At 40.2% G+C, this 27,969-nt stretch overlaps 2 protein-coding genes across 3 annotated transcripts in view; one reads left to right on the forward strand and one right to left on the reverse strand.

Moving 5' to 3' along the window:
* The window catches only part of HDLBP (high density lipoprotein binding protein), a 38,675-nt gene extending 30,964 nt beyond the window's left edge, over positions 1 to 7,711 (reverse strand). Inside the window, exon 1 of the mRNA XM_021547066.3 lies at positions 7,598 to 7,711. The gene's annotated coding sequence lies outside the window, so the exon portion shown is untranslated. The remainder of the gene's footprint in view (positions 1 to 7,597) is intronic.
* Positions 7,712 to 7,822: 111 nt separating this feature from the next.
* On the forward strand, positions 7,823 to 27,949 carry SEPTIN2 (septin 2). 2 transcript variants are annotated; one of them, XM_021547041.3, is made up of 13 exons: positions 7,823 to 7,881; positions 10,083 to 10,115; positions 11,224 to 11,344; positions 14,558 to 14,644; positions 15,514 to 15,637; positions 18,725 to 18,859; positions 19,086 to 19,203; positions 20,491 to 20,592; positions 20,884 to 21,029; positions 21,755 to 21,838; positions 23,481 to 23,538; positions 24,798 to 24,910; positions 25,334 to 27,949. In XM_021547041.3, exons 2-12 carry the CDS (start codon positions 10,107 to 10,109, stop codon positions 24,900 to 24,902), a joined length of 1,089 nt encoding a protein of 362 aa, XP_021402716.1. In that variant the 5' UTR covers positions 7,823 to 7,881; positions 10,083 to 10,106; the 3' UTR covers positions 24,903 to 24,910; positions 25,334 to 27,949. The 2 variants fall into 2 exon arrangements, with proteins under 2 accessions (XP_021402716.1, XP_085443720.1); XM_085587594.1 differs by having other exon boundaries at positions 25,358 to 27,949.
* The last annotated feature ends 20 nt before the right edge of the window (positions 27,950 to 27,969 follow it).

Below are 27,969 nucleotides of genomic sequence, written 5' to 3' on the forward strand. Positions count from 1 at the left end.
TGAAAGATTCCTCAGTTCATAATGTTTATTGGATAACGAAGACTCAAGAGAATGCCAGAGCTCCATTTCTATAAACTTCTATGTGCTCTGGTATGTTTTGCTCTGAATTCCAGTTTCCCAAGTCACATGGCTTCACGAGACTCTCTAATTTGTAAATTTAATTTTTCTTCATTTCTATCTTTCAGTTGCAATAAGCAGCTAGAAACTACAAATCTAGAAAAGTTAGCCTTATTGTGACAAACAAAACGCTTAAAAGAATAAAAGCCTGAAACTTGCAGGGCGGCTAGTGCTCTGGAGCAGGACAGAACTATTTAAAAATGAAAAAACCCACCTTCATTTTGGCAACAATTCTTCTGAAAAAGCATTAAAGTAAATATCTGATTCCAATTGCCACTTTGGAAATGCAATGCTCGGACCCTCACTATTTAAGCACTGCCTTCCCTTTGTCCTATTCATAGCACATGCAACAGGGGCTCAGCATATCCACAGACAAGCACTAATTCCTAATCTCTACTAGGCCAAGCAAAAGGCTCTTCATGTGTTAGACAGAATTACATCACGGTGATCTAAACTGACACTGAAAAACCCAGACAGTCCTCCCTTCCAAATTTGCAAGGCCACTCTAAGCCTGCTATGAAAGGAGAGAAAGACAGATAGGGAGAACTCAGAGTAAAACTATTCCCCCTAATTGTTACAAATAATATTATTTTACGCTTAAAACCCCTTTTCATAACTGAATCATTCCCAGTTCTACCCTGCTCATCTTTGGGCTGAACTGGAACAGGATATGAACCATTTTGGGTACAATTTTTTTTGTTTTGATACCTCATGCTGCTCAGCCCCTCCACCCACTTGGAATGGTGTCCTAAGCAAGATGAGTTTTCAAATAAAATACAGGGGTAGTGTTTCCTGAATTTGCAAGAACTTCCAACCTTCTGTAAATACTCACTGCTTGCTCTCATTTTACCCACAGCTATGCTGCAAGCAACAGAGCCATCTACACAGTCTTTTAATTTAATGAAACTATTTATAAGAGCAAGAGTAAAAATTCACTTTTAAGTTTCTTCAATGCTACACAACCAGCTCTACTTTTATGCAATAGTCATATACCTACAACTTGCTATTCTCCAGACATTCCAAGGGTCCTTGTAAAACAAAACACCTAAATCCCAGCACGCTGCACCAACTGCTGAAGTATTCACTTTGAAAACAAAGGCATATACACTAGCAGGTCAACCATAATATATTCCCATTCCCACTCTCACCCTGCCTGCTCTGGGAGTTGTTCTTTTCAGCTTTCCTTTCAACTGCTCCAGCACAGGTTTACATTCAGCTTTATCACTGGCACAGAGATAACAGCAAACTTACTTTCTCCTGAGCAATGGAAACTGCTGGGGACTGCTGTACAAACAGCAGAACCCTGCTCTCCTCTTCCAGAAAGGCAGAAATCAGGCAGTCCACACTGGAGACAAAAATGCCCACCAACTTCTGGGGCAAGCAGTAATAAGCCCACTGCAATCACTCCTGGCCTCCTACCCCACAGTGGCTTTCCCCAGCCTTTGTCCCTGCCAGTGGGGAAATCTTAATTCCATCTCTTACGCTCTTCCTTTTTCCTAACTCAACCCATGTACCCATCACATGCCTGAAGTCCCAGTTCTGGCCACACCGCCTGCCCTTGGCTTTGTTTGTCACTCATCTTTGGCAAATATCCAGTTTATTTTGTGAAATACCCAGTTCAATTCCCAGTGCCACAAATGCAGGGATAGGCAAAAATACAGGACTACAAAAAAGCAGAAGAGAAGTAGCAAGTGATGCTACAGCAGGTAGTAGTACCACCTGAACCCAGCACTGGCCATCAAGGCAGTCAGTGTTCCTCTGGAAAAAAAAAAAGCCTCTGCAGATTTTTCAGCAACTTGCTGTCAAACCTTTGAAATACCAGTCAACCAAAACCAACAAGGGTGGGGAAAAGGGACAGGGGAGTGATGCCCATGCTGTGTGCCAATACCTGGAGCCAAGCCTGAAATCTGAATGATGTAAGAAGATTATTTGTTATCCAATCCCTGATGAAAAACATGCCAGAGGTTACCTTTGTGACAGTAGCTACACCTGCCTCACAGTATTTACTGAGAGATATGATACCAATACCCTTCCTTTAAACCAGAATCCTGACATGTGACCTGGGGTCAGACAGCACTTTATGGGCTTTGAGAGATATCTCAACAAGCAACTATCAATTCAATAACACAGGGAGAAGGCTGGGTCCTGCCTCCTCCAAACAGGATTGTAATAGTCATAACACAACAGGGTTCCAAGTCTTTCCTCCTTAAAATCCAGTTATTTGCTGGGATGTGGCTGAATTCAGAGCTACAGCACACAGGTATCAATTACCATGATATGAGAACTCCCAGGAACTTTCCTTCATAGGTATTTATTTCTCTTGCAGGTAAATGATGTGGCATACACAACAAGTTGTATATGTGCAGATACTTTTACTAGAATAACACTGACATACATTTATAAGCAAGTTTCTCATAGAATTCTGTTTCTTGGTTTTGCTTTATTTCCATGTTTGAATTTGTTTCATTGTTGGGGTCTTTTATTCAGGGGAAAGGGATGGGTGTGCCTCTTTTCTTCCATTAATGCTGAATAAATCTATCTGTTCCATCCCCAAACTTTTCCCAAGTGGCTCTCTCATCACTGAAATATTGTCAGTAAAACAACAAAACTGTTGCTGGAAAACAGCTCCAGACACTGTGCTGTGGAGTGTAAGAGAATCTGGTACTACTTCCATTCTGCGTCAACAAGTAAATCCACTTTATTTTGCAATTAAATTAAATAACATCTTTTAAGGGAGGTCACATAAATATTCCTGTGCTATTCAAGCCCCTCAAAGGCAAAACTTTTCCTGTGAGTCACCATTTCTTCGTGTCTTGCAGCTACTAAACCAATCCCTTTCCTTCTTCTAGTGCTGTTTTTCCACTGAAGTTAAACTCGTTATGACTTCCTCTAGATGAGCCTTTTGTGGTCTATCTTTTCTCTCAGGTTTCTCCCTGTTTTTTTTTCCTGCCTGCTGCTTTGCAAGTGCCTCTTTTGTACCTCTAGCTGGACATAACTCCTTGCTCCAACCCCTGCTCCTCACAAAAGAGTGACATGCTTCCCTCGCTGCCTCAGCAACACAGCCAGCTCCCACAGGCCAGGCAGCTGTGGCCAAGGTCAGCCCTCTGCACCCACAGGAGTGCTTATGTGTATTTAAGTTACTCACATGCTAATGTATCTAGGACTAAGTTGCAAAATATTAGTAGGTATCACTGAGGCTTGAGAGATCTACCAGATGCAATACTCAACAACATAGAACCCGTCATGAGAGACAAGTGAAGTCTAGCAGCAGGATCAAAGAGAAGTATCTGTATTATATGGCAGCTGCCAGAAATGATTGCTGTGCTTCTGCAAGACCGGAAAATATCAGACCTTGTGTGGGTAGAAACACCACAGATCACCTAAATGAAGGACAAATTAACTATTTCAGCTTTAACACACCTTTTTTATGAAACAAGAGCACTATCAGAACACTAATCACAGCCTGATTACTCCGTGTTGCAATTAAAACCTTAAATGCATAAATCCTTTAGCAACTCAGTTTTTTCCCTTGCTTGGGCTGGAACTTTTCCTCCCCATTTATTCATACATCTTTTTCCAACTTGACTTTCTGATTTCCTCCCACTGAAGTCACCCCATGAGAGCTAAGGGCCAACATGAGTTCTCAGAAGGAAGACGTGGAAAAAGATCACTAGAGTGATTAGGCATTCAGGACTTATCCATTTAAGATGGGAATGCAAGTCACAAGATTTTTAACAGACCGTTTATATCCTAAAAATCTACTTTCTTTTAAAGCTAAAGGACAGATAAATACAAACATAAATATAAATACAGATCTCTCCAGTGTAATTCCATATCCAGGACATGCTAGTAACCCAAAATTGTTTTCCTAAACCTAGGAATTTCTAAAATGGAAAGAGCTCTTGAAACAATACTAGATTCTTGATTTAATCACCAATCTAGTATGAACACCTGGAGGCCAGAGACCACTTCCAGGTGTCCTAAGTCCTCTGCAATCCCTTCCCCAAGAGGCCCTACTGACCAGAGCCCTCCCTTCCACTCCAAAAGCAGTCTCACAGTCAACACCACAGACTCTGCAGGAACAGCTTCTAGACCAAAGGCCTAGAAAAAGCAATAAGAAAAATAAAAAAAACATGAGCAAAGCCCAACAAGCTACACAACAGCATCATGCTTTCAAAGGTAGGGTAATTAGGAAGAGGAACAGAGGCTTCATCCTGGAGCTGGGTTTTATTTTCCTGTCTCTTCTTTATCTGTTTTCATATTTTACTACAATAATACCTACCTAATTCCTGGGCAGACACATGCTGTAGAAGTTCTGCAGGCCCTGGGCCTCTCATCGTGCTCCTGGACAAGTCAGACTTTTTACCTCCTGGGTGAACATGTCTTTCTCAGCCTGCTTTAAAAACCCTGTTACAAATTCTGCAGTGGTGCACAGAATCTCAGAATCACAGACTGGCTTGGGTTGCAGGGGACCTTAACCACATCCAATTCCACCCCTTGTCATGGAAGGGAACCTTCCACTAGGCCAGATTGCTCCAAGTCCTGTAAAACCTGGCCTTAAATATTTCCAGGGATGGGGAAGCCACCCCTACTCTGTTCTTTGTCAGGACTGTAACAACATTCCCATAAGGATTCAAAACACCCATGGGAACACTTGACAGTCTCATTATTTTACTCTGAGGTTTATTTTATAAGCTCTGCGCACTACAGGCCTGAGGATTTCCTTCTGTAGAATTCTTTAATACAAAACAAAGTTAAATCATTGTTGAGTGATTTTTTTCAAAGAGAAATATTTTCACATAAATATGATACTCTACAGAAACCCACCATTGAACTGACAAAACCCTCCCAGTTACGGTAAGTGAACCATTCATTCATAAGGGAAGGTTTAAATTGGATTTTGGGAAGCAGCACAGACTACCCATCAGCCACCACCCCTGGAAATGTTTGAGATGCATGGACATGGCACCTGGGGAATGGGCTAGTGGTGAACACAATGGTGCTGGGTGAAGGGTTGGACTTCTTGTTGGAGGTCTTTTCCACCCTAAATCATTCTATGATTCTAACCACATACCTGCATTCATTTTGAATGTTCTGGACTGGTCTCATTGCCACTGCTGACTACCCTGACCATCTGATTGGAGGAATTACCCAAATTTTCACAGCAGCACAATCGTAACTGTATTTGTACCAGCTTAACAAGCTTCTATATATAAAGAGAAGCGTGTGCTTTGGAAAAGGCAGTATCACCCAAAATACTGAAACCAGTGAAATATCCCAGTTTTCATCAAAAAGGTGCAAACTGCACAGTTTTCCTTGTCTGGGATGGCTCCCACTCTGATAACAGCTATGGAAAGTCCAAGGGTACAAAGCTCTCTTCTAACAGACCATACTGTCTTCAGAGGTAGCTTAATGTTAAATGGAAAAAAAACAGCTACTTGACCAAGAATAACCACCCTTAACCTATCAAAATCAAGTTACTATTGTCGCCATTAAGTTGTGCAATAACCAACAACAACATTATGATCCAATTCTAGTTCAAGGGGAAACATTCCTCATCATCCCAGTCTATGTAAGTGAGACTAATGAAAAAGTAGGGATCATAACAACCTTCAAAATCCTAAGAAAATATGTCCATCTTTTCACCCTATCAGGCAAAACTGGGGGAGAGATGAAAAAGAAGCCAACAGCTTGTAACAAAGGAGGAGACAGGAGTGTGTATCACACTATCAGCTCTGGATACACCAAAACCATCTACATAGAACAAACCTGGAGAATATTTAACTATTTCTTACAGAAGCTACTCAGAAAGCTGTCCTTTGCAGCAGAGGCAAAGCTCAGGCTGGCTGGTTACACTGCCTCTTGCCACCCTGCAGTCACATACCACCAGTTACTGTTTCATATCTAGGGAGAGCTCTTCCTGTGCCTGCATCATTCTGATCTCTGTAAAACTATACTGTGTACCTTTATGAAAAAGGTTGTGCATTTTTGTTGTGGATAGCTCTGCCTATGATTTGGGCCCTGCTTTATGAAAATCCATGTACAAATAGGAAGACTTTGGTTTTTTTGGTCTTTTTTAACAGCTTGAATCTACACAGAGAGACAGAGCTTTAGTAGATACACAGCCACTCATTAGGTTATTGCTTCCTTTCCTGCTTCATCTCTGATATATGCTCCTTTACCACTGAGAGGGATGCCCAACCCTCACGTGAAATAATACACAAAACAACAATTCCAAGTCAGATTTGGGGAGAAAAAAAAAAAAGCAAACAAAATCAAAATCATAATCTGTGGTCTTCTAACTGAAGACAGTTGTCAGAATAGAAACAGTAGGAAAAATGGGGACTAAATCAGCAGGCAGATTCTTCACTTACATTACTGAACAGAAAAGATGTGATAAAGCAATGCAGTACACATGAGTGTGCAGATTTTTCTCTGTCATTACATAACAGGGTAAGACAAGAAATTACTCTTTCAAATACCCTGGGACTGAATGTCACTAATCTTAACTTCACAGGCACAGAACTGGGAATGTTTCAAATTCTAAACTTAGTGAATTCAAGGCCCTTGCCTCATCTTACAAGTTAACTGATCCCTGTATTACCAACATTCCCAGCACAATCTCCTCTCTTGCTTCTTGTCTTTCAGTGGAAGGAATTACTCTTGCCAGTTATGAAACCTCTCCTACTGTTTGGGGAAAGCCATCACTGGAACTAATACTTATCATGTGCCATTTCAGACAGAGCTCAAAAATCATCATTGCCCCATGCTTAACCCTATTCAGGGCGGCTAGTTTGCTGGATCATCCTGATCTATAAATAACCCGCAATAAAACCACACTGCAGGCACGGAGAGCAGGTGGGCAGAGGCGGAATTTCCCCTGGTATCATGCACAGAGGCGGCTGACGCTACCTGCAGTGTCACAGGTGAGGCCAAAACCCTCCCACACGCCGGCCCACGGCGCAGCCTCAGCCTTCGGGACCAGGAGCAGTGGAGACTACTGCACTCGGAGAGCCCGCAGCAGTGCGGGCCCGGGGGCAGGGCAGGACCTGCCCAAGGCGGGGGCAGGGCGAGCGCTTCCTCAGCCGCATCCCCTCAGCAGCGGCGCGGGCCCAGCCCCGGCCGCTCCGCCGCAGGGGGAGGAAGCGGGACATGACTCATGGCGTTCGTCTCTCCCGGCCGGCCCCGCAGCGCTGCCCGCCGCCAGGGCGGCGGAGCGGGGCCCCGGGGCGGCCCCCGCGGCCCGGCTCGGTGCGGGTGCGCCGGCCGCACGTGGCCCGCGCTGCGCCAATGGCAGCGGCCGCGACCATAGAGCGGGGCCGGGCACCCGCTGCACATCCCGCCCGCCGCCCTTCTCGCCGCTGCCGCCATCTTGCTGCAGGCGACGGAAGGCGCTCCGCCGCGGCGCCGGGCCCGCGCCTTCCTCCCGCTCACCTGAGGCGCTCCCGCCCCCGCCCTCCCTTGCCGGGCCCGGCGTTACCTCTAGTCGGCCCGCAGCGAAGCCTATGCTGGGTACGAGGCCGACGGCCCGGCCGCCATCTTGGTGCAGCAGAGGGGATGCGCGTGACCTACAGCACGCGGGCGGCCCCGCCCCGTCCCAGCGGGTTGCTATGGGGACGGGGCGCGCGCGTGCGCGCGGGGCCCCGCACCGCCCGGGGGGCGGGGCCTGGGGCGGGGCGGCCCCGCCCCCTCCCGTCCCCCGGCCGCGCGCGCGCGGGAGCGGAGCTCGCGGCGGGCGGCTGAGGGAGCGCGCGCCGCGCCGAGGTGAGGGGCCCTGCCCCGGGCAGCCCGAAGGGGAGCGGGCGGGCGGGAGCGCTGGGCAGGGGTCTGTGCTTTTCAGGCGGCCGCCGAACCTGAGGGGTTTGGTCGAGGCGGGGTGATGAGCGCTGCGGGCGGGGCTGGGGAGATGAGGCGCCCTGGCCGCCCTCCCGACCTGATGGGCCGCCATGGGACCCCCGGGCGGGGCCCGTCCCGCAGCGTGTGAGGCAGTCCCTTCTTGCTCTCGTAGGAAACTCCAGCCGCGCTGTTGAGACCGGAGGGTCAGGAGCATGGCCGGCTCCCGAGGAATGTCTGGGCTGCTTCGAGGCACCCCAGCCCTAAGCCCCGACCGCAACCCTGGGCCCCCCGTGCGGTGCCCTGGGCTCGGGTTTGCGGTCGGACGGGGCCTTCCTTGGCCTTCAGGTTCGAGTGTGCCCCTGCCTGTGTGGGAGCGCTCAGACCTGACGGGAACGCTGTGGGGAAGTTCACTCGTGGAAGGTTTCTGTGCTTGGCCCGTGTGTTAAAATATAATGTAGCTGTAGCCATCTGCATGGCTCTGCTTGCTGCTTCGTTTACCAAGTAGCTGTGAGAAACTTTCCTCTGCTCTTAGCCCGCCTCTGAGAAATAGTTGGGTGATAGACAAGTCTCACAAATTAAAAGAATGTTCCTCTGTATTCCAGCAGGATCTAGTTTTGTTTGGCATTGAAAACCTCTCATGGAGAATGCTTAAGCAGGAATCAATGACATCACTGGGCAGGAAACACTCTTGGAAAGAAGAATTGCTATCAGAGCAATCTTACATGATAAAAGGCTCACGGATAAGTTCTTCACTAGCTGCATACATTATAGGTCATAGGCTGTTTTATGGACTGAAATACAGATTTTGCAGATACTAGATTTTATTTTTATGTTACAATTTCTCTTGAGAACCATGTTGTCCAGTTTGTATTTTGTGTCAGTAGCCACGGTGCCAGATTTTTCTCAGCAAATTTGGCTTCATGAGAAAAGACACCAAATTGCTTCAATGTTTAACATCTTCAGTCTGTAACTTCCATCAAATTCAAATGAGGTTAAAATTGTGAAAACATACACAAAACATGGTACCTTTGAGAATAAAATCCTGGAAATCATCCCCACGTTGAAATAACTTTACCTTGTGCCTGACACAAAAAGTTGGGCTTCTGCTGTCTAATGCTGGGCAGTTTGTTTTGATTCCAAATGCCTCTTTGCTGAGAGGAACAGACTGAAGGCTGCTGCAAACTGAAGCAGTTTTGTGTAATTTCACACAAAGCTGAAGTTGTTGACAAAATCTGCTTGGAAGATGGAAAGAAACCAAGTAGCGATAATTTCAAATCCTGTAGAATTAAAGTGTGAGTGAGCTAGGTAAAAGGTGGCTGTGGGCTTTGGGAGTGGGAGCAGATACTTTGTGGTAAGAGGGTGAGCCAGAGGGACTAGAAAGGGGAATTGAGCCTATGCAGACATTTCTATGTTGCCACAGTAACTCACATGATCTCCTGAAATCATGCAAGTTAGTGGTTGGTGAGTCTTTGTTAAGAGGCTTTTTTGCATAGAATTGTTAGATAAGAAATCTTTGAAATTTTTTTGTGTGCCTGTCTGTTTTATATTTCACATGCAGCTAGATATGAAACTTTTATACTGGTAAACAGAAGATAGAATGACTGAGTTTGCAAGCATCTAGATAAAAGAGGAAGAGAAAGTTTCATTTTGAAGCTGTGAGCTCTTTACAAAACATTCAAGCATGGATGGAAATGTTGAGGAGAAAGAGGCTTGAAAAGAAAAATAATACATGAGTTAGGGTTTTTTTTTCTGGCTTTGAAGAAACTTTTTCCTCTAAAGAGCAAGGTGTTTGGTTTACTTAGTTTCCAGAAAGGATGTGGACTGTGAAGGCTTCAGAATGGTTTGTCTCACATCTGGTGCCTTCAGCACTCCTCATTCTTGTTGGTTGTATTTCTTGTCTGACTGCATTTATAGGAGCAATGGTAGCTGAAAATTCTGCCCCTTGTTAGTACAGCAGATCAAATACTTGTGCTCTGTGAAGAAGTTGACACTGTTTCAGAATCTGGACATCCAGTCAGGGATGCTTCTTTTTCGAGTTAGTGTGCAACAGCAGATATTGCACTGGTTTGTGGGTGAGTTTTTTCCTCATACAATTTTTAATAAGCTGATAAACATTATTATTTTTTCAGATTTTTTCCTGTCCTTTGCTAAAAATGTCTAAGGTAAGAATAACATGTCTGTCTTCCAATGTAACAATGGGAAATATATCTTTTGTTTTTAAATATTAATCTTCAATGACAAATCGTGCAACTTGCATTTTTTTGATGATAAAGGGTATTCAAAATTTACTGTCTGTGGGAGACACAATATTGAAGAATTAGTGATGTAAGACATAGATTAAGATAGTTTCATGCAGCTATAAATCTCTGCAGTTAACTAATATTCTTGGAAAGATTTAATTTTGGTCAGAGTTGTATAAAAGCTCCCTTGTACATTTTCATTGAAACTTCCTTTCTGCAATTTTTGTTTTGAGCAGGCATCATTTAAGAAAATGGTGGTTTAGATTTAATTTCTTTCTTTACTAATAGAATCAACTGGTTTTCCAGTAAAATCCCTCATTTAAAATATTATAACCTGAAATATTATCGTCATGCTGGGATTAATCTAATTCTTGGCTCTGAGCATTTGATATAATGGGTAAAACATCCATGTTGGTTTATTGGAGAGAAATGAACGATAAAGTGCTTGAGTAATGTGTTTGAAGAGGGAACTAAGAGATGTAAAAGTTTCTCTGCCATATTTGCAGCAGTGAACATTCTAAACACTATTTTGTAAATTCCCCTTCCCCACACTTGAAGAGAGCTCTCTGAAGAGCACTTCCAGCAAATGGCTTTTACTTCACAAGTTGCTCAGGGTTTTCCTTTGAATGTGCTAAAAATGGATCAGGAGTTGTCATCTTTTTATTCAAGTCCATAGAAAATTATTTTATTTCAACTGTGTGTGAAGACTGTTCAAAAATTGATTAATACCCACAATTCATACTTTGTCATACTTTGATAAATAATTATTTGGGATTTTGATTCTGTTTTACTTAAGGTGATCTTGGCTGGATAGCTGAACAAGTGAAGCTTTGTTTTTTAAACACTAGGTCAGTGTAGTTCTGCACTTCTTTGTGAAACTGCTGAGTAGCAGGAACCTCTGAGTAGTTTTCTCTCTGTCATGTAGCTTCAAACCTTTTGAGTTAAGTGAGGGAAGCAGTTATACAAACTAGTAAGACTTGAGTGGTTGCTTATTATTGTATTATTTTATTATTTTCAATTTCATTTTTAGCAACAGCCTGCTCAATTTACCAATCCAGAAACTCCTGGCTATGTTGGATTTGCAAACCTTCCCAATCAGGTTCACCGAAAGTCTGTGAAAAAGGGGTTTGAATTTACTCTGATGGTGGTTGGTAAGGAAGCATTTTATAATTTTTCTCAAAAATTAGTACTTGCTCACAGGGAAATTTGAAGTTAAATCAAAATTACTTGCATTATTCTAAGGTTTCATTCAGCTTGCATCAGAAACTTTCCTTTACTGTTGTGTTTAGCTTTCTTTTATATTTTGTTGATTCTTGTGGCAGTTGTTTACCACATTACAAACAATGCTTGAATACATTAATAAGTTTGTGGGTGAAGAAGTTTTATTGTGCACTCCAGAAATCCAGTTTTTCCATTTTCCCTTTTCCCTTTTCCCTTTTCCCTTTTTCCTTTTCCCTTTCCTTTCTCCCCTGTCTTACAGGATTCCAGCACTCGGTTTAAAATGTAGTTTAAAACTGGTTTTGCATTTGATTACAGTCTTAGTTCACTTGTGTGTTTTGATTAAGAGACTAGTATTAAGGAGACCATACTATTTAAAATGTTGTTTATGCTTCTTTAGCTCAAAGCATTCTGAACTCTAGTCTTTTCAACCCTTCCAAATACTCCTGTCAAAGAGTGAGAAAGGCTGAAAATTGGACCAGTTGGTTTTGATCTGAACTGTTACTTTTTACTCTGATCATGATTTTTTGTGAGCAGTTGTAATGTAAAGTGTTATTCTATTTGATAATTCATTGGGAGTCTGTGTTGGTATCTGCAATAGAAAGAAAAATCTGATGTCTGCAGAAATACCTTGATCCTTTGAGAAATTGGTAGCTATTCTTGAAAATTAAATAGACTCCCAAATCAGGCTTGGGTGTCTTCTCTGTCTCTCTGTTTGTGAGCCATAACTTGGGAGTTTTGCTGTTTGAACTCTGTAATTCTAGCTTTTAAATAGGCTTTCACAAAAAGTACCCAAATAGAATTAGGCTCTTCATTACCTGGCACCCCAAGAAATAAATCCCATTTGTGTGCTAGATTTGCCTAAGAGAGATCACAGAGGGAGGAGGAGAGGTGAGATAGTGCATGATAGGAGGTGTTTAACTTCTTAATGGTTTTGGATTTCAGTAGTTACAGGGAGAGTCTATCCTCAAACCTTTCATTAGTTTTGCTAAGTGACAGCTTTAGCACTGCTTTTGTCCTACTTCTGTATTTTGTACTTCAGTATTCCACAGAGTTTGCCCTTATCTTTGCCTTCTTAGAATTTTATCATAGTTTTTTACTGTATGTTTTGTTGGATTTGATTTGGATGATACCATAAAGGATATCTCATAAAATCCAAGAGTAAAACCAAACTATAAGTAGCTGCTTCAAATTATGCTGTCTACTGTAACTCCAGAATTTATTGTGCAGTGATCCTAAAAGTGTGAACAGTTTTGAGAAAGAAAAGATGTTCTTTCTTTAAACTTCTAGATCTGTTTGAATTCTAATTGCAAATAGTGCCACATAAAACAGTTCTGGAAGAAAACAATGTAAAATTATATAGACCAACAGTTGTTTCTAGTCTCTTGTAAAATAAAATAGAGGGGAAATTATATGGTGTAAGAGTAACAGAAAGAAAATTAATCCACCCATGTTGGAGTGAAGTGGAAATTACTGTTGTTGCCTGCCAGAATTTTAAAGGATAAATGAAAATGAAGGGAAAAGAACTTGGAAAAAATAATTTCATTGAAAATTTGGAATGGTATTTTAAGATACATTAGCAGAGGGAGGCAGCTGATGTAAGATAAAATAAACTGTGCTTTAAATTGTTGATTATTTCAACAGATTGGAATGTGAATTCTTTCTCTTCAAATATGCATGGAGTTTAAGTAGGTTCTTTAGTGGGCTGTGTCACAGTGCCTGTTTTGAACTATCATTTTTCATTAAGTTGCCATCCTCTTTCATTTCTGAGCAGGAAAATACTTTAAAATCTGCCTATGCTGACAGAATCCTAATCACTGATTTTGCTTTTTCACACAACTTTTTGTTATATTTTTTTCCTCTGCTATTGTTTACTGTGGTATCTGAAAATATGAGCTGGAGTTTATAAGAATTTGGCTGCTTGGCTGTGTTGCTCCTATAGAAATCCCAGTCACTTGTGTTTATTTTTAGGTTTGTTCTCATTATTAAGCTATGACTTAATCTAAATAGTTATTTCACATAAGAGTCACTAAACTGTAGCCAATATAATCATTGACAGTGACTATGAAAACTGATTTGGTATATGTGTAATATTTACCCATACTGATGGAGTGGAATGTGGCATTGGATGAAATCATACTTTTCTGGTTTTGCTGAAATAATTCCATGTGACTGTTGAGTTACTCTGGGTGCATGTCATCTTCACTGGTGCAGACTGCACTGACACAATCTGATCTTGAAAGCTGCATTCTGTAAGGCATTAAAAACTGGCAGCTCCTACTCAAATCTTCATTTTAAAACAATTTCCGTCCTTCTTTTCTGTTGTTCAGATATTTTTGTCAGATTCATATTGCAGTGTTACTCAGAGATTCTGTGGCCCATAATTTTTAAACATTTTTTAAAAATTTAATCCTATCAATGCCTGAAATAAAACTGAAATTCTAGAAAAAGATCTCTTCAGTGAACTCAATACTGAGCATTTCAAGTTGCTACTATTTTTTTATGCTATAAACATTTGTTCTGATTGAAATCTTGATCTTTAATGAGTCTAAATTCTCCTTATGGCCATCAGTATCTCTAGGTCAAAAATATACTTACAGTACAATTTCGCAATCCTCAAGTTCTTCTGTATAAAAAAATTGCTCAGTGGCCCTATTCCTCTTGCTTTGAGTTCTTGTTTGCCACATTGGCATAAAAACCATAAATAAATCCTGCTTTATGTTGCCTGGCTGTACAGAAGTTCAGCAATGCATTTTTCATTGTTTAAATTGATGATAAAGCCTTGACAGGTTATAGCTTCTCAATGGGTATGATATTTCACATTCTGGACTGGTCACAGAAAAGCAGGTCTTAATGAACCAGGAGACATGAAATGGAAAATCTTAAGTCTAAATGGGTCACAACTCTACTTGATTAGCAGCATTACTAACAAATCATCAGTGAAAGCTCTGGGAAATGCATTAAAAAGTCAAGATGTAAAAATTGTTTTTCAACCTTTTTGTGTAAATTTGGCTAATCCTAAATTAGAACTTGTAAATTCTTTATTTGAAAGAACTGTGACAAAATCTGTAGTCAGATAATACTGTCAGATACTTTTGAAATTATTTATGTAAATATGTTGAATTTGTCTTTATCGTGAATCGCAGGTGAATCTGGATTAGGAAAATCTACATTAATAAACAGCCTCTTCCTGACAGATCTCTACCCAGAAAGGATAATCCCAGGAGCTGCTGGTAAACACATCTTTGCTTAATGGTTTTTGGAGTTTAATGCATTTATCTTTGAATTTTGGTAAAAGCCAGCAGTGATTTCTCGCTGTAATAGTTTCTAATGTATTTCCTGACACTTAAGCTATTTAATAAAAAAACCATTTTCTTTTGCACCCAGGACATCTAGCAGGTCTTTGTTATTTAGTCCTTGGGTGTATTCGTATTAACACCTAGAAATTTGATCCCTTCTTTTGCTTAAAAACAGTCTTTGTGTCACAGTAAGATAAACAATGAACTAAAACAATCAGAGAATTTATTTCATCCTTAATCTGTTGCAATTGTAAACATATGAATTGTTTATACCTGCTTGTGCCTTAATTAATTTGCTAGATTGATATTTAGTGAATGAGAACTTCACTTCCTATTCTTCTTTACTTCCTTGTCCTATTTTTGCTACATTATTCAAGGTATGTAATAATCCAGCAAAAGAGAATATTTTAATAAAAGATCTAATTTTTCTCTTTTTGCTACCTGTTGCATTACTTGCTTTAATGGTTTTATCATGTTCCCTGATGATTACTTATAACTTCCAGCCTTAAGAAAAAAATCCATTACATATAATTTTGTATTGTTGTCCCATTACCAATGGTTTTGTCTCAGTCCCTTTTGCCTTAATTTCTACATTATTTTTAAGAAAAGTATGAAATCTCATACAGCCCTCTAATAACATTGAAGGAATTTATGTACTGAGTCTTTTTGTTATCAAGCCTTAGAATGTAATCGATAGAATAATATTTATGCTGTTTTATCTGGCAATTAATCTTTGGAGCTTATCTCAGAATGACATGGTCTTAGAGATTGGATTCTGCAAGATGGACTTTGTTGTCTTTCAGATAAGATTGAACGCACTGTGCAGATTGAAGCCTCCACAGTTGAAATTGAAGAGAGGGGCGTGAAGCTGCGGCTCACGGTTGTGGATACACCAGGATATGGGGATGCCATCAACTGTCGAGACTGGTACGTGCACAGAGAACATCTCTCTATCTATCTATGGGGACTAACAGATTTCTTACCTGTCGTGGGGGATGCAAGTGTGCTGTGTGTCTGTGAAATGCTAAGTTTGAGGTGGGATTTTTTTTCTAATTTTGAGGAAGCTTAATTTTGGTGTTATGAATTAATTCCAATACATGTGAAGAGGCATCAGTAACTTTGACACAACTTGAAATAAATTTTGTGACACTTTTTCTTTCTTTGTTAACTTCCATTTTGCTTGAAAGAGCTTTAAGTGAACAGTGACCTTGAGTCTCAATAATACTCTGAGAAAGTAAATCACCTACTCTTCAGTGAAAGCAAAAATCCACACCTAGATCTTGTCTGCATTCACTTGAGCATTCTCAGATTCTGTGCCTAATTTTTAAGTGTTTTTTGTCATCTTAGAGTGTGTTTGGTTGTTTTGGTTTTTAACATATTTATATTATAGTAAATACTGAGAAGTAATCTTGAGATCAATAGCAATCAGTTTTCAATGATAATATCTTTTTCCCCCATCTCAAACTCCTGAACCTCAAGGCAACCTCTGCCTCTCCCCATAATTTTGGAAATTAAATTCCCAATAAAGTGAAATTCAGCTTCAAGACCACATGTCCTATACTGGTGAGCCCAAGGGCTACTGCATGAACAATCTCCTGTTTAATTTGATCAAAAGCTTGTTGTTGTCCTGGACCCCACTTGAAATCATGCTTCTGAGTCACATCATAGGCCTTACAATCTGATTGTACTGTGGAATATGCACCTCACAAAAACCCACAGCACCTAGGAAAGCCTGATCTTCATTCCTGCTGGACACTGGGGACAGAGCTGCTGTTTTATTGACCACATCCATTGGAGTTTGACAATGTCTATTTTGCCATTTTACTCCTAAAAACTGCATTTCCTGGGCAGGTCCCTTGACCTTACTTTGTTTCACAGTAAAACCAGCCTTCAGGAAGATCTGGATTATCTTCTCCCCTTGCTCAAAAGCTTCCTCTGTCCCACATGATAGTGTCATCAATGTACTGCAAGTGTTCTGAAGCCTTACGCTTCAGAAGTAACATCAGCCCTTCTATTCTGAGGACATGCCCACTGGAAACTGGAGCTGCATTTATGCATGAAGAATTTCCTGTGGTGGTTGTACTTCCTCTGAACTCCTGCACTCCATGCTGCTGAAGCAGTGCTGGGTTTTTTGTGGTCACGCAGGTAAAACCACAGGTTACCACGTGGTAAATATTCTGTCTCTTGAGGATGGGGGTGTTTGCTTCCAACAGCAGAGACTGGTGGAGTATGGAACATTTCCTCTCAAGTTTTTCAAATCTGTTCTTATTATCTTGGACAGTCTTTCCACAGCTGAGATGCAGGTTGGTAGGGAAGAAAAAAAAAATTATATTCATGTTGCTAGAGTTGGGTCACCTGAAGCACTGTATGCTCTCCTTCTTTCATTGACAAAAATGCCAGTGAGTTGACATACAACAATGGTATGCTCTGTACAAACTTCTGCCACATGGATTGTGTACAGTGGACCTCCTGTGGATCTACAGGACCCCTATAGCACAGCTATTTCTCTCAGGTACTGGATACCTTCCTCCATGGCCTTCCATCTGCCTGGTCACACCATTGGATCATCCTTGAGAGAATACCTTTCCCTCACACTTGACAAGTCACCACCAGAGCTGGGAGTTTCTGCCCTTTCCCCAATCCCCTTGTCAACGCCCACATCCCAGCACAGGGATCCCAGTTGCTTGGCTTCCCTATGATCTGGTTCCATGTGTTGGGCCACAATGTCCTGTACCAGAGCAGCCAGGTTGCCAGGGTCTCCACCAAATGGCAGCTGAAATTTTTTCACATATCTTGTAGCTCACCCGGGACAGCAACTGGGTGATTATCTCTGGCCCTGCCTCTTCCTCCTGCTATGAGGGCCCTCCTTCCTCTTTGTCCTTCACTAAGCAAACTGGTTTGGTCTTGAATTTCTACTTCAGTGTAGGGGCAGCTGTTTGTGGCACAGGTTGTGGCAGTGGTTCAGCTGCATGGTGCCTGTTGCTCTGCTTTCCTCCTCCTTGCCTGAGGGAGCTCTCTAGTGATGAGCAGTGTCCAGTAAACAAAAGCCAGGGCTCAGCACACTGCAGTAAGTTGCTCCTCTCAGGAGTTGCCTTCTTGTGTAGATCTGGGCCAAAACCAGGACACTAGTGGACACAAAGTTGGATATGAGCAGGCAGTCCCCGAAAGCCATTATTATCCCAGGCTGCATCAAAAGCAGTGTGGCCAGCAGATTGAGGGAGGGAGTTCTGCCCCACTCCTGTGCTCCTGTGAGACCTGCATCCTGCTCTGGGGCTCTAACACAGGACAGACATGGACCTATTGGAGCAGGTGCAGAGGAGGACCACAAAAATCATCCAAGGGCTAGAACAGCAGTAAGGAGAGGCTGGGAGAGTTGGGGTTCTGTCTGAACAAGAGAAGATCCGGGGAGCCTTTACTGAGGCCTTGAAATATATCAAAGGGGCTCACAGGAAACATGGAAAGAAACTTAATTCTGGGGCCTGTAGTAGCAGAGCAACTGAGAGTAGATTTAAGTTGGATTTAGCAGAGACTTTTTTCCAGTGATGGTGTTGAGGCCCCCACCACAGTAGCTCAGAGAAGCTGTGGCTGCCTTATCCCCGAAAGTGTTCAAGAGAACCCTGGACTAATGGAAGGTGTCCCTACCTGTGACAGTAGCTTGGAAATAGGTGATCTTTAAATCACACTTGAAAAAGTGTGATTAATGTTAATCAAGATATAAACACTAACCATAGAGAAATTTGTTGTAGAACTGAGGTTGGGTTATGTATATTTTATCTTTATATACATATGTAATATGCATAGTAGCTTGTTATTCTTTCTTATCCTAGAATTCCAGTAAAGTGTTAAAATATGTGCTCTTCTATTTTCCCCATTCTGTAGAATCAGTAAATGAATTTTTGTCCAACAGAAGATTGGTTCAACAGCAGGGTATCTTAGTGGTTTCATATTACCTTTGAAAGAGTCCTAAAGTTGTGTACCATTTGTTGATTCCTCAAATCTCTGTTTGTTTTACAGTTTTAAGACCATAATCTCGTACATTGATGAGCAGTTTGAGCGATACCTCCATGATGAGAGTGGATTGAACAGAAGGCATATCATAGATAATCGAGTTCATTGCTGTTTCTATTTCATTTCACCATTTGGTCATGGGTAGGTGTTTCTCTGTCATTTTTTTTTACATTCTTTTATTTTAGAGAATTGGTTTGTGCCTGGTGACTTACATTTTCAGAACCAGGTTGCCATTACTTAAGCAGCTGGTATAACTGCTGACATTAGTTGGCTGTGTTCTTTCTGTGTAAAGAGAGATATTTATGTTGGAGTGAAAATAAATTGGTAATTTAGAGTAAAAAAAAATATTTTCATGTTTTAATTTTAGCCTTAAGCCACTGGATGTTGAGTTTATGAAGGCCATACACAACAAAGTAAATATTGTACCAGTGATTGCAAAAGCTGATACACTTTCTCTGAAGGAGCGAGAGAGACTAAAGAAAAGGGTGAGTGTTTTTCTGGCTTGCAGAAATGTGTTGTGCTTTGGTTGTGGCAGTACGGTGGCTGAGGAGAGGGGCATTCTCATTAACCTTACTCTGTCCTAGCTGAGGAAAATATAATCTCATGCACAGTGTAGCATCACTTAATATGTAGTTTGATATCCTGTAAAATATTTTATTGTGTATTTAAATGAGAAATTGTCAACTGAGAATATTGTTTGCAAAATAACAGTCTAGCTACATTTGCAATTAGATTGAGTGAATTTTGAAACTTTGGAAAAATATTTAAATACATTTGCTGATGGTAATTGCTCTGTTACCTGTTTAATCAGTCCCAAAGCAGAGATAGTATCTGCATATAGAATGTGCATATCTATATTAGGGTTTTTTTACCCATTCAGAATTCTGATGGTTAAAAAATGGGATTTTCAGAGATGTTTCTGATTGTGAGGTTGTTTTTCTTCCCCTATGTTGTTCATTCTAAATCATTCCAGTTCTATCTTCCTATTAACACATTCAGTCATGCAGGACTTGATGCTGTATTTGCTTGGAGCAGGTGGGATTCAACAAACCTTTTTGAGCTAATAACAACTATGAAGTTTAGAAAGGAGTGTTAGAATTAACTTGTCAAAGGCATGCTCCAGTCTTAGCTTTTGTATTTTGTATTCATGATTTTTGTCAGTTATTCTGAAAATCTTTATAGCTATTTTACCCAATCTGGAATAAAAAGAGAGACTTTATATATAGTATACTCTAGTAGGTATGTTTAGAGTGCTAGAATTCTGCAGAAGTAAAGATTATTCTTTTTTAAAGAGCAAATTTTGGGGTCTATGGTAAATGGATTCCTGGTGCAGATACCATTACTGGCAGTCATGAAGAAAAAAGTATTTATAGTGTCTCTATATATCAGTTTTTAAAACTCCCACCCCTTCCTCCCCCAAGTAGTAATTCAGAGGTAAGAGCAAGGAGGTTAAACTGTAGAAAGCAAGTATGACTTCTGAGTCAACACCTTTATTATTACAAAAGAAATTGCAAAGGTTTTACAAAGCACAGTTTCCACAAAGGGCAATGTTTTTTGTGAACACTATGGTTTGTATGAAAGTCCATGGCAAGTAGTTCTTGAATATCATGAAGAAATATAGTATCTAGAAGTAAATCCTTGTTGAGCAATTTGGATCAGTAAGATAAGTACAGATTTCTTAAGAGACTGTGTATTAAGTAATTTTATGTTAAGATTTAAAAGTACTGATTCTCCATGTACATTATATCGACTTCTTTTATCACATATCTCAGATTCTGGATGAAATAGAAGAGCATGGCATCAAGATTTATCACCTACCTGATGCTGAATCAGATGAAGATGAAGATTTTAAAGAGCAGACCAGACTCCTGAAGGTGTGACTGGTTTAATAAGTTATATACATGGATAATATATTGTATTTTTTCAGACTGCTGAGATGGCTTTCGAGCAAGACCTTCAGTGCAACCTGGAGTCACTGTGTCTCTGCCCAGGCATCCCTAGCTTGGAAGATGGTGTCAGCAATTCCTTTTATTTCATTTACACCTTTAATTTAAAATAATTATGAACTTATTATCATAATATGCAGCTCTGAGCAGAACAAGAGTAGTTCTTGCAGTTGTTTGTCCTGGTTCATTATGAGTAACTTTTACACTTTTGGCTTTCAGGCCAGCATTCCATTTTGTGTAGTGGGCTCCAATCAACTCATTGAAGCAAAAGGTAAAAAAGTTAGAGGTCGGCTCTACCCGTGGGGCGTAGTTGAAGTGGAGAATCCAGAGCATAATGACTTCCTGAAGCTGAGGACCATGTTAATGTAAGTCAGAAAATTCCAGTTAAATTGTAGTTTAGAAAGCAACCACCAAGATAATAAAGCATTGCATTGGGGTCGTGCAGCAGTTGTGTAGTCCCAGGACACATTCAGAATTTGTGTGTGGAAGGCCATGAGCAGCCTTGACCTAGCTGAGCTAGGCCTAGTCAGGGGCTGGACCACACAGGACCCACAGGTTCTCTCTGATCTGAATTACTCAGTGATTCTGTGAAAGTAATGATTTGTCTGCCTCTGCTGATGAATGTAGTGTTGTATTGCTACTCAGATCACCTGGAACATAAAACAGGTTGTGCTTTTTTTCAATGTATCTATAAGTAGATACACTTGCAAGGGAGCAGATTTGAAAAGCTCACTGGTTGGTGGTGGGGTTTTTTTTGTTTGTTTTGTTTGGTTGGTTTTTTTTTTTTTTTTTTTTTTGGGTTTGCTTTGTTTTGTTTTTTTCCCCTGGTCTTTGCTACTCTGTTTCACCTGCTCATATTCATCAAAGGCCTCGCCCAGGAGCACGGCTTCTGTCAGGGCAGTCTCAGAGCTGAGGTGACCTCTCTGTGTCCTTTATTGCACCAATTTAACTGAAATTAGTTTTAAATTAGTATGCTAAAAGGGCGTGCATGCTGAGCACACTGATCCAAGACAGTGCTGAATGCCAGAGTTGCTTAAGCAAACTGATGTACACAGGATGTTTTATCTTTTAATTACTTTTCTTCCTCCAGCACCCATATGCAAGACCTTCAGGAGGTGACCCAGGATCTTCACTATGAGAACTTCCGCTCTGAGAGGCTCAAACGAGGCAGCAGGTTGTCATCTCATGGTTACATGCTGCTTTCTCCTCTTCTGAATTTGTGTTTTGCTCTTCTGTGTCTCACCTACCATTGCATTGCTAGGATTTGGTAAACCAAGGGCAGGTCTGTAACTCCAGTCATCATCAAGTTCTATTAATCAGCTTACGAAGGGTGTAAGAAAAAATATTTGGTAAATCTGGAGTGATGGTGGTGAAGTTAGGGAATTGTGGAACTAGATCTGCTTTGGTCTGAGGCTTAAATCTGCAGATTAGATCAGAGCTGATATCTTAAAAAGAGTGTGAGTTTTTTTCAGAATTAACAACCGGAATATTTGGATGGGGCCTTCAAAAAGAGATGATCAAATTTTTTGCAATGCTTTATTAAACATGACATACATAAAATAGCAGCAGTCACAGACTGTTAGCCCTGTTTTGAGCTGGGTTGGTTAGGGCACAGCTTTCCTGGAAAGAGAACTGGGCAAAACACCCAATTTTTAAGTAAAAAGGGTCTGTAAAGATGAGCTGTGGAGTTCTTGTGGGAAACTGTTTCCTGGTTTAGGTGTTTCAGCTGCGTCTCTTCTTACAGCCACTAGAGGGTTCCGAATTGCACATTTTGGGGGCTTTGGGGCATTTTGCAAAAGTTTCCTCATCAAGCTGTTAACAGACATTTTGTAACATGTCTGGTCGGTTTTCAGCAAAAGGAGTTTTCCTTTTACAGTTTCCTGCCTGTAGTTTTGGCCTACAGGCAAAATAAAATTCTCTTCTCTCCTGATTTTAAATCCTGCTTTCTGAAATTCAAGGTAAAAGTCCCCAGACTTCCCAAGTTCTGGGACCTCTTATCCAAAAGGTGTGTACAAAGGCCTTAGAGGTAATGTGACCTAAGGTCATCCAATTTTTAGAGGATTTCAAGTTGCAGTTGAGTATGTGAAACTAAAACATGTTTTTGTATATTTTCTAGTTAAGTGGCCCTTTTACTTTCACATTTCTGAAATAGTACTAGATTGTAGTTAGGTTTACTGTGAGAGTAGATTTCATGTGAATTTATTTCAGGCTTGCACTTCTGCTACCAGGAATGCTTGACAGTAGGTGTTTGTTGCCTGTACTCACTAATGATGTCAGAGGTTTTGGGGCACAGAGGAATTTTTACCAAGTACTTATTTACACAGAATTTATTTACAATAATTTATTTATTTTTATTTACACAGGATTTTTTCTCTGTTAACTTTTTAACAAACCCCAGATTGTTTGCTTTGCATGTTTGATGGTACTTGCTTGATTAGAGCCATTAGTAGATCTTCCCTGTTGTGACATGGAGTAGGAGAAAGCTATTAGCAAAGTGGTAGGAACTCCTGAATAAAGCCAGGTGGGAGTCCTCCCAAGTAACAAGTGATGCAATAGCAGCAAATAGCCTCAAGTTTCACCATGGAGGTTTAGATTGATATTAGGAGAACTTTCTTTACAGAAAGGGTGTTTGTACACTGGCACAAGCTGCCCAAGGGCAGTGGTGTAGCTGCCATCCCTGGAGTTTTCAGACTGCTTGTGGATGTGGCACTGGGGGATATGGTTTAATGGTGGGTTAATGCTTGGACTCAGTAATCTTAGAAGGTTTTTCCAACCTTAATGATTTTATTTTTCTAACAATATTGATATTATTTTAGGAAAATAGAAGATGAAGAAGTAAATAAAGACCAGATTCTGCTCGAGAAGGAAGCAGAAGTAAGATGACAAAACTTTATATTCTTGTAACAGGGGAATTTTTGTTCTTTTGTTGCTACTTTAGAGCAAATATTTATATGATCTTGGTAATTTGTAGAGCAAAACCAGTTTTATGCCAATATAAAGTTATTTAAGGTTCACTAAGAAAACAGAATGAGAAGAGGTGAAAGGAGACTCAGGATAGGGATTTTTTGGAACAAGTGGAATATGGTAAAACATGATTCCACTGTAGTGATCAGCAACAGATGTAATGCACAATGTGTGGGCAAGGAGAACCATCCTGGGAGTAAGGGTTCTAGAGTTAACAGCTGCAGACTGGAACAAAGTCAGTTCAGCTCTGCAGCAAAAGAGAGAATGATGGTAGAAACGGTTAGAAATAAAAAATGAAACAAATTCTCATTCTGCCACTGTGACAAATTTGTAATGCATAGATCTAATGCTGCTTTTCTTGTTCCTCTAACCTATAAAGATTATAGGCAAGACTAGAAAAAGTGCAATGAAAAGCAAAATGTGGGCAGAAAGGCTGGAGACCTGAAGCAGGTCCTGTGCTAGGGTAGATGAGATTAATAGCCTTGTTGAGAAGTAGATGACAGAAGGAAAAGGGACTAACATGATCACAGATGGCAGGATGAATGGGAATCTACTACACAAGCAAGAGGTCATGGTTAATGGGATTAACAGAAGGTTGATTTCAATTTAAAAAGATACTTTTAACATAGCCTGTTATTCTAAAATGCAATACTCTAAAACTGAGCTTCAATCAAGTTTAATCGTGCTTGTGTCTCACTGGATAGTTTGCCTGTAATACTTGCTCCCACCAAGTCATCCCTAGCAAGGGAGTTGGGGAATAATCCTTACAATTCTTTTTTTTCATGACAGATACAGGAGTAGTTTGGAGGGACATAACCAAGCTGCTTTTTAATTTTTTTTCTGATAAACTTTAATAAGTGTAAATGCTTGTTCAGTACTTCAGAACCGTAATTTTTATATGTATAATGTCAGAGACTTACACTTAGGGATGGTTAAAAATCCCATCCCATAGTACAATAATAAAGTCTGTTTGTTTCAGTCAGTAAATGCCAGCCTCTTCAGTAATGAAGAGCAATAAAAGAAGATGCCATAACCTGATTTCATTACCTGTCAGATAAAGAATGCAGAAATGTGATCCCTCTTTAGTAAAAATGAGCATTAGAGTAGTGAGAGTGAGGAATTATATTGAGGGAGATTAGGCTACTGAATTCTTCTGTGCTGCTTTCCAGCTCCGTCGCATGCAGGAGATGATTGCAAGAATGCAGGCACAGATGCAGATGCAGATGCAAAGTGGAGAAGGTGACAGCAGTGCAGTTCACGGGCACCATGTGTAAAGTCCTGGGTAAGATGCTCCAATAGCCACTTAAAGGGCTACTCCTTTAGCTGCTCTCTAATGTGCTTGGTATTAAGAAGTTTTGGAAAAATGTTAACAAGATGAGTTTCCATAGGTTTCAGTCTGAATTTTAATTTATAAGGATTAACTGCTGTTTGCAAAGTCAGATGGCTTGGAATCAAACTAAACAGTGTGGTGATGTGTGTATGTGTACATATCAAAGTTTTCCAGAAAGTCAATACAACATATCCTGGTAAGAATTATGGAAGAAGTCTTTGAAATAGTTTAACCAGGTTTCTTAATCTCATGATGAAGTCATTGTTTACTTGTGACTTATAAAATCTTATTTAAAAAAAGAGCTGCAGTTCTTTCAGGTTTCTTAATGTGAGAAGACTGCTGATCTGAAATGGTATTTTCTTGTCTTGTTTTTAGATGATTTTATCTTCTGACTCACAGGAGACCTTCTGGAGCTGGATTGCAGTGGTGGAGGCAGAAAGGATGCCTCTTGCTTCCATGTGACCTGCAGCTTGCTGTGGAGTTTAATGTGGGACTATTTTGTGGTAACATCTTGTGAGATATTTTTCATGACATGTAGTCCGTTGGTATTTTTATATATTATACACATTTGACTTTCATTTACTTTAGTCCTTCTTTTCTAGAGGTTATTTTAAATTTCCTATTAGGGATACAAAATAGTAATTGAAAGTTTTCTAGCCTGATAAGCATTAGATAATAATATTTTTTTAATATACCTTATTAGCTCCCTGCATTTAACTTTGTATTCTATTTAGAAATAACAACTGTCAGTGATACCTTGTTCAGTGCCAGGTAACAGTCCCCTCACTAAGGTTGCTCCCCTGCAAGGGTAATTTTATAAATATTTCAGTGTTTACATGTGTGTGTGAGACCAGCAGCCCTTTCTCTGTCTCTGCTCACATCAGAGGATTTTCTTGACCTCTGCAAAATAGCAAATGAAAATTCAAGCACGCCTTGTGTCTCAGCAAAAGAAAGAAGAGGAAATGCCTCTGTGAGAGGCACACTGTATGTTACATGACAGGCTTATTTCTTTTAGATTTAACCTTGAGGGTTATTTTCCTAAAATCTCTTACTCTATTCCAGCTAATTTTGAATAGTTTCTTATAGGTCATCACAAATCACTCCTGCTATTTTCTGGCATTATTGTAGCCAAATAAACTTGAATAAGGCTGATTTTATTGTTGAGTGAGGTAAACTCCAAAGAGTAGTTTTATATGCATGGGTGTTTCCTATATCCAAAGGATAAGAAATTCTATTATTCCTGATAAGTATTTTCATACTATTTTTAGGGCATTTAAAACTGTTACATGTAGTAAAAACATATATTGGCACACTTCTCTTTTTAATGGTGACCTGTCCCTGACAGGATCAGTGCAAATTGTATTTTAAATTCTTGCTCCAGGATGGAGTCAGCAGTATTACTTCAGGAGAGACTCTGTTTTCTTTTATTAGGCCAAGGTCACTTTGTTAATCCTGGTAGCAAAGGAGACTGTTTTTAGCTTGGCTGGCTTGTGCTGCAGATCATGCCTCGTGTTGTATTTGCAGCAGATAATCAATGTAGCACACAGCTGCCCAGGTGGTGGCTGACAGGGCAAGCAGTGACACACCCTGGGTTGTTTGCTGCTCCTGATAAAGCCAGCAATCAGATTTCTTCATCTGATCTATCACAAAACATCCTTATCTGAGCAGCTGATAAACAAATAGAATTGCAACTTCTTTTGGCTCTTTGAGCTCAGGTGCAGCTATGATTTTTATAATTTTGTTTATGTTCCTGTGAAAAAATAACAGAATTTCTACAGCTAATGTATAATTCCAGTGGTGCTTCAGTGGTTAGATTAAATAGAAACCTGTTATCAACTGAAATTTTTACCTGCCTGAAACTACTGTTTTATGTTTGAATCTTTCTAAAAATGTTAAGCAAAACTGTGCATCATAGCTGGGGAGCTCCAGTTCTCTTTTCCAAAGTAATTACTATCAAAGTTTGCATGACTCATTTGACCTTCCTAACCTTGACAAAAGTGAAAATGAGAAGAACCTATCTGTATGCACAGAAGAGTTAAATCCCATTTGGTCAAATCTCTGCATATAAAACTTGGATGGAAAAACTTGTGCTTCTAAATTCTTGAATTGCTTTTTCAAAAGAGGGTGTAGGACCAAAGTAATGTAGCAGCACTGTCAGAGAACACTCCATAACACCTCACTTATTTTTATTACCATGAACCTGTACTTGAAGAAAAACTGTGAAATATAAAATGTCTGCACAGGGGCCTGGTTGTACTTACCACTCTCACTGTGTATATTGTGTTGGTAGGGGTTTTTTCCTCCATTTTTAACATGGGAACAAGAGCACATTGTCCATTTGTTTAGTGCTGTTTGGTCACTATCTGTGAAATTATTTCAGGCAATGTTTGATTCTTTGGAATATTTACATATCTATTAAAATATTTGATCAGGATAAAGCATTTCATGTGATTCTTAAGCAAAAAGTAATTGATCTAGAAATTCAACAGGAGAAATATTTTTGTATGTTGTTTTGGCATTTAATGGGAAAAACCAAGTTTGTGGCACTGGGCATTTCAGCTGAAGTACTCAAGACAGGTAATTAATTAGTGCTTCTTCCCAAGCCTTTGGGACAATTGTTCATAGTGTGCCTGATATCTCTGAAGGTCTAGTTCCCCTTCACTTTTCTTGGGGTGGTCTTGAAATGGATGATTTTGTGCTAAGGCATGAAAAGCAAGACTACTTTTCTCAGAAAAGCTGCTGGTAAAAGAAAGATATGACAGCAGAAAGGCCTGGGGACAAAAGGTAGATTCTGTTTGGTGGCATGCTGAACTGGCCACAGTTCATTTTCTTTTACTGTGTTGTGATGGTTTTTATTTTCGGAGTAAAAATACTTTTAAATTTACAGGGCTTTATAGTTGATAGCAAAAATTACTTGTTCTTGGTACAAAAACCTGTTATAATCTATGTACTACAAATAGCTAAAACTGTAATAAAAATAATAAAAAGCTATTTTGTGTTTATTATGATTC

The sequence above is a fragment of the Lonchura striata genome, chromosome 9 (genome assembly GCF_050655825.1).
Source record: "Lonchura striata isolate lonStrDom1 chromosome 9, ASM5065582v1, whole genome shotgun sequence".
Lineage (NCBI taxonomy): Eukaryota > Metazoa > Chordata > Aves > Passeriformes > Estrildidae > Lonchura > Lonchura striata.

Coding starts and splice junctions, on each gene's coding strand:
- SEPTIN2 (XM_021547041.3), top strand. Junction 14,645..15,513: donor GATAATCCCAGGAGCTGCTG/GTAAACACATCT, acceptor GTTGTCTTTCAG/ATAAGATTGAACGCACTGTG. Junction 23,539..24,797: donor TGCTCGAGAAGGAAGCAGAA/GTAAGATGACAA, acceptor GCTGCTTTCCAG/CTCCGTCGCATGCAGGAGAT.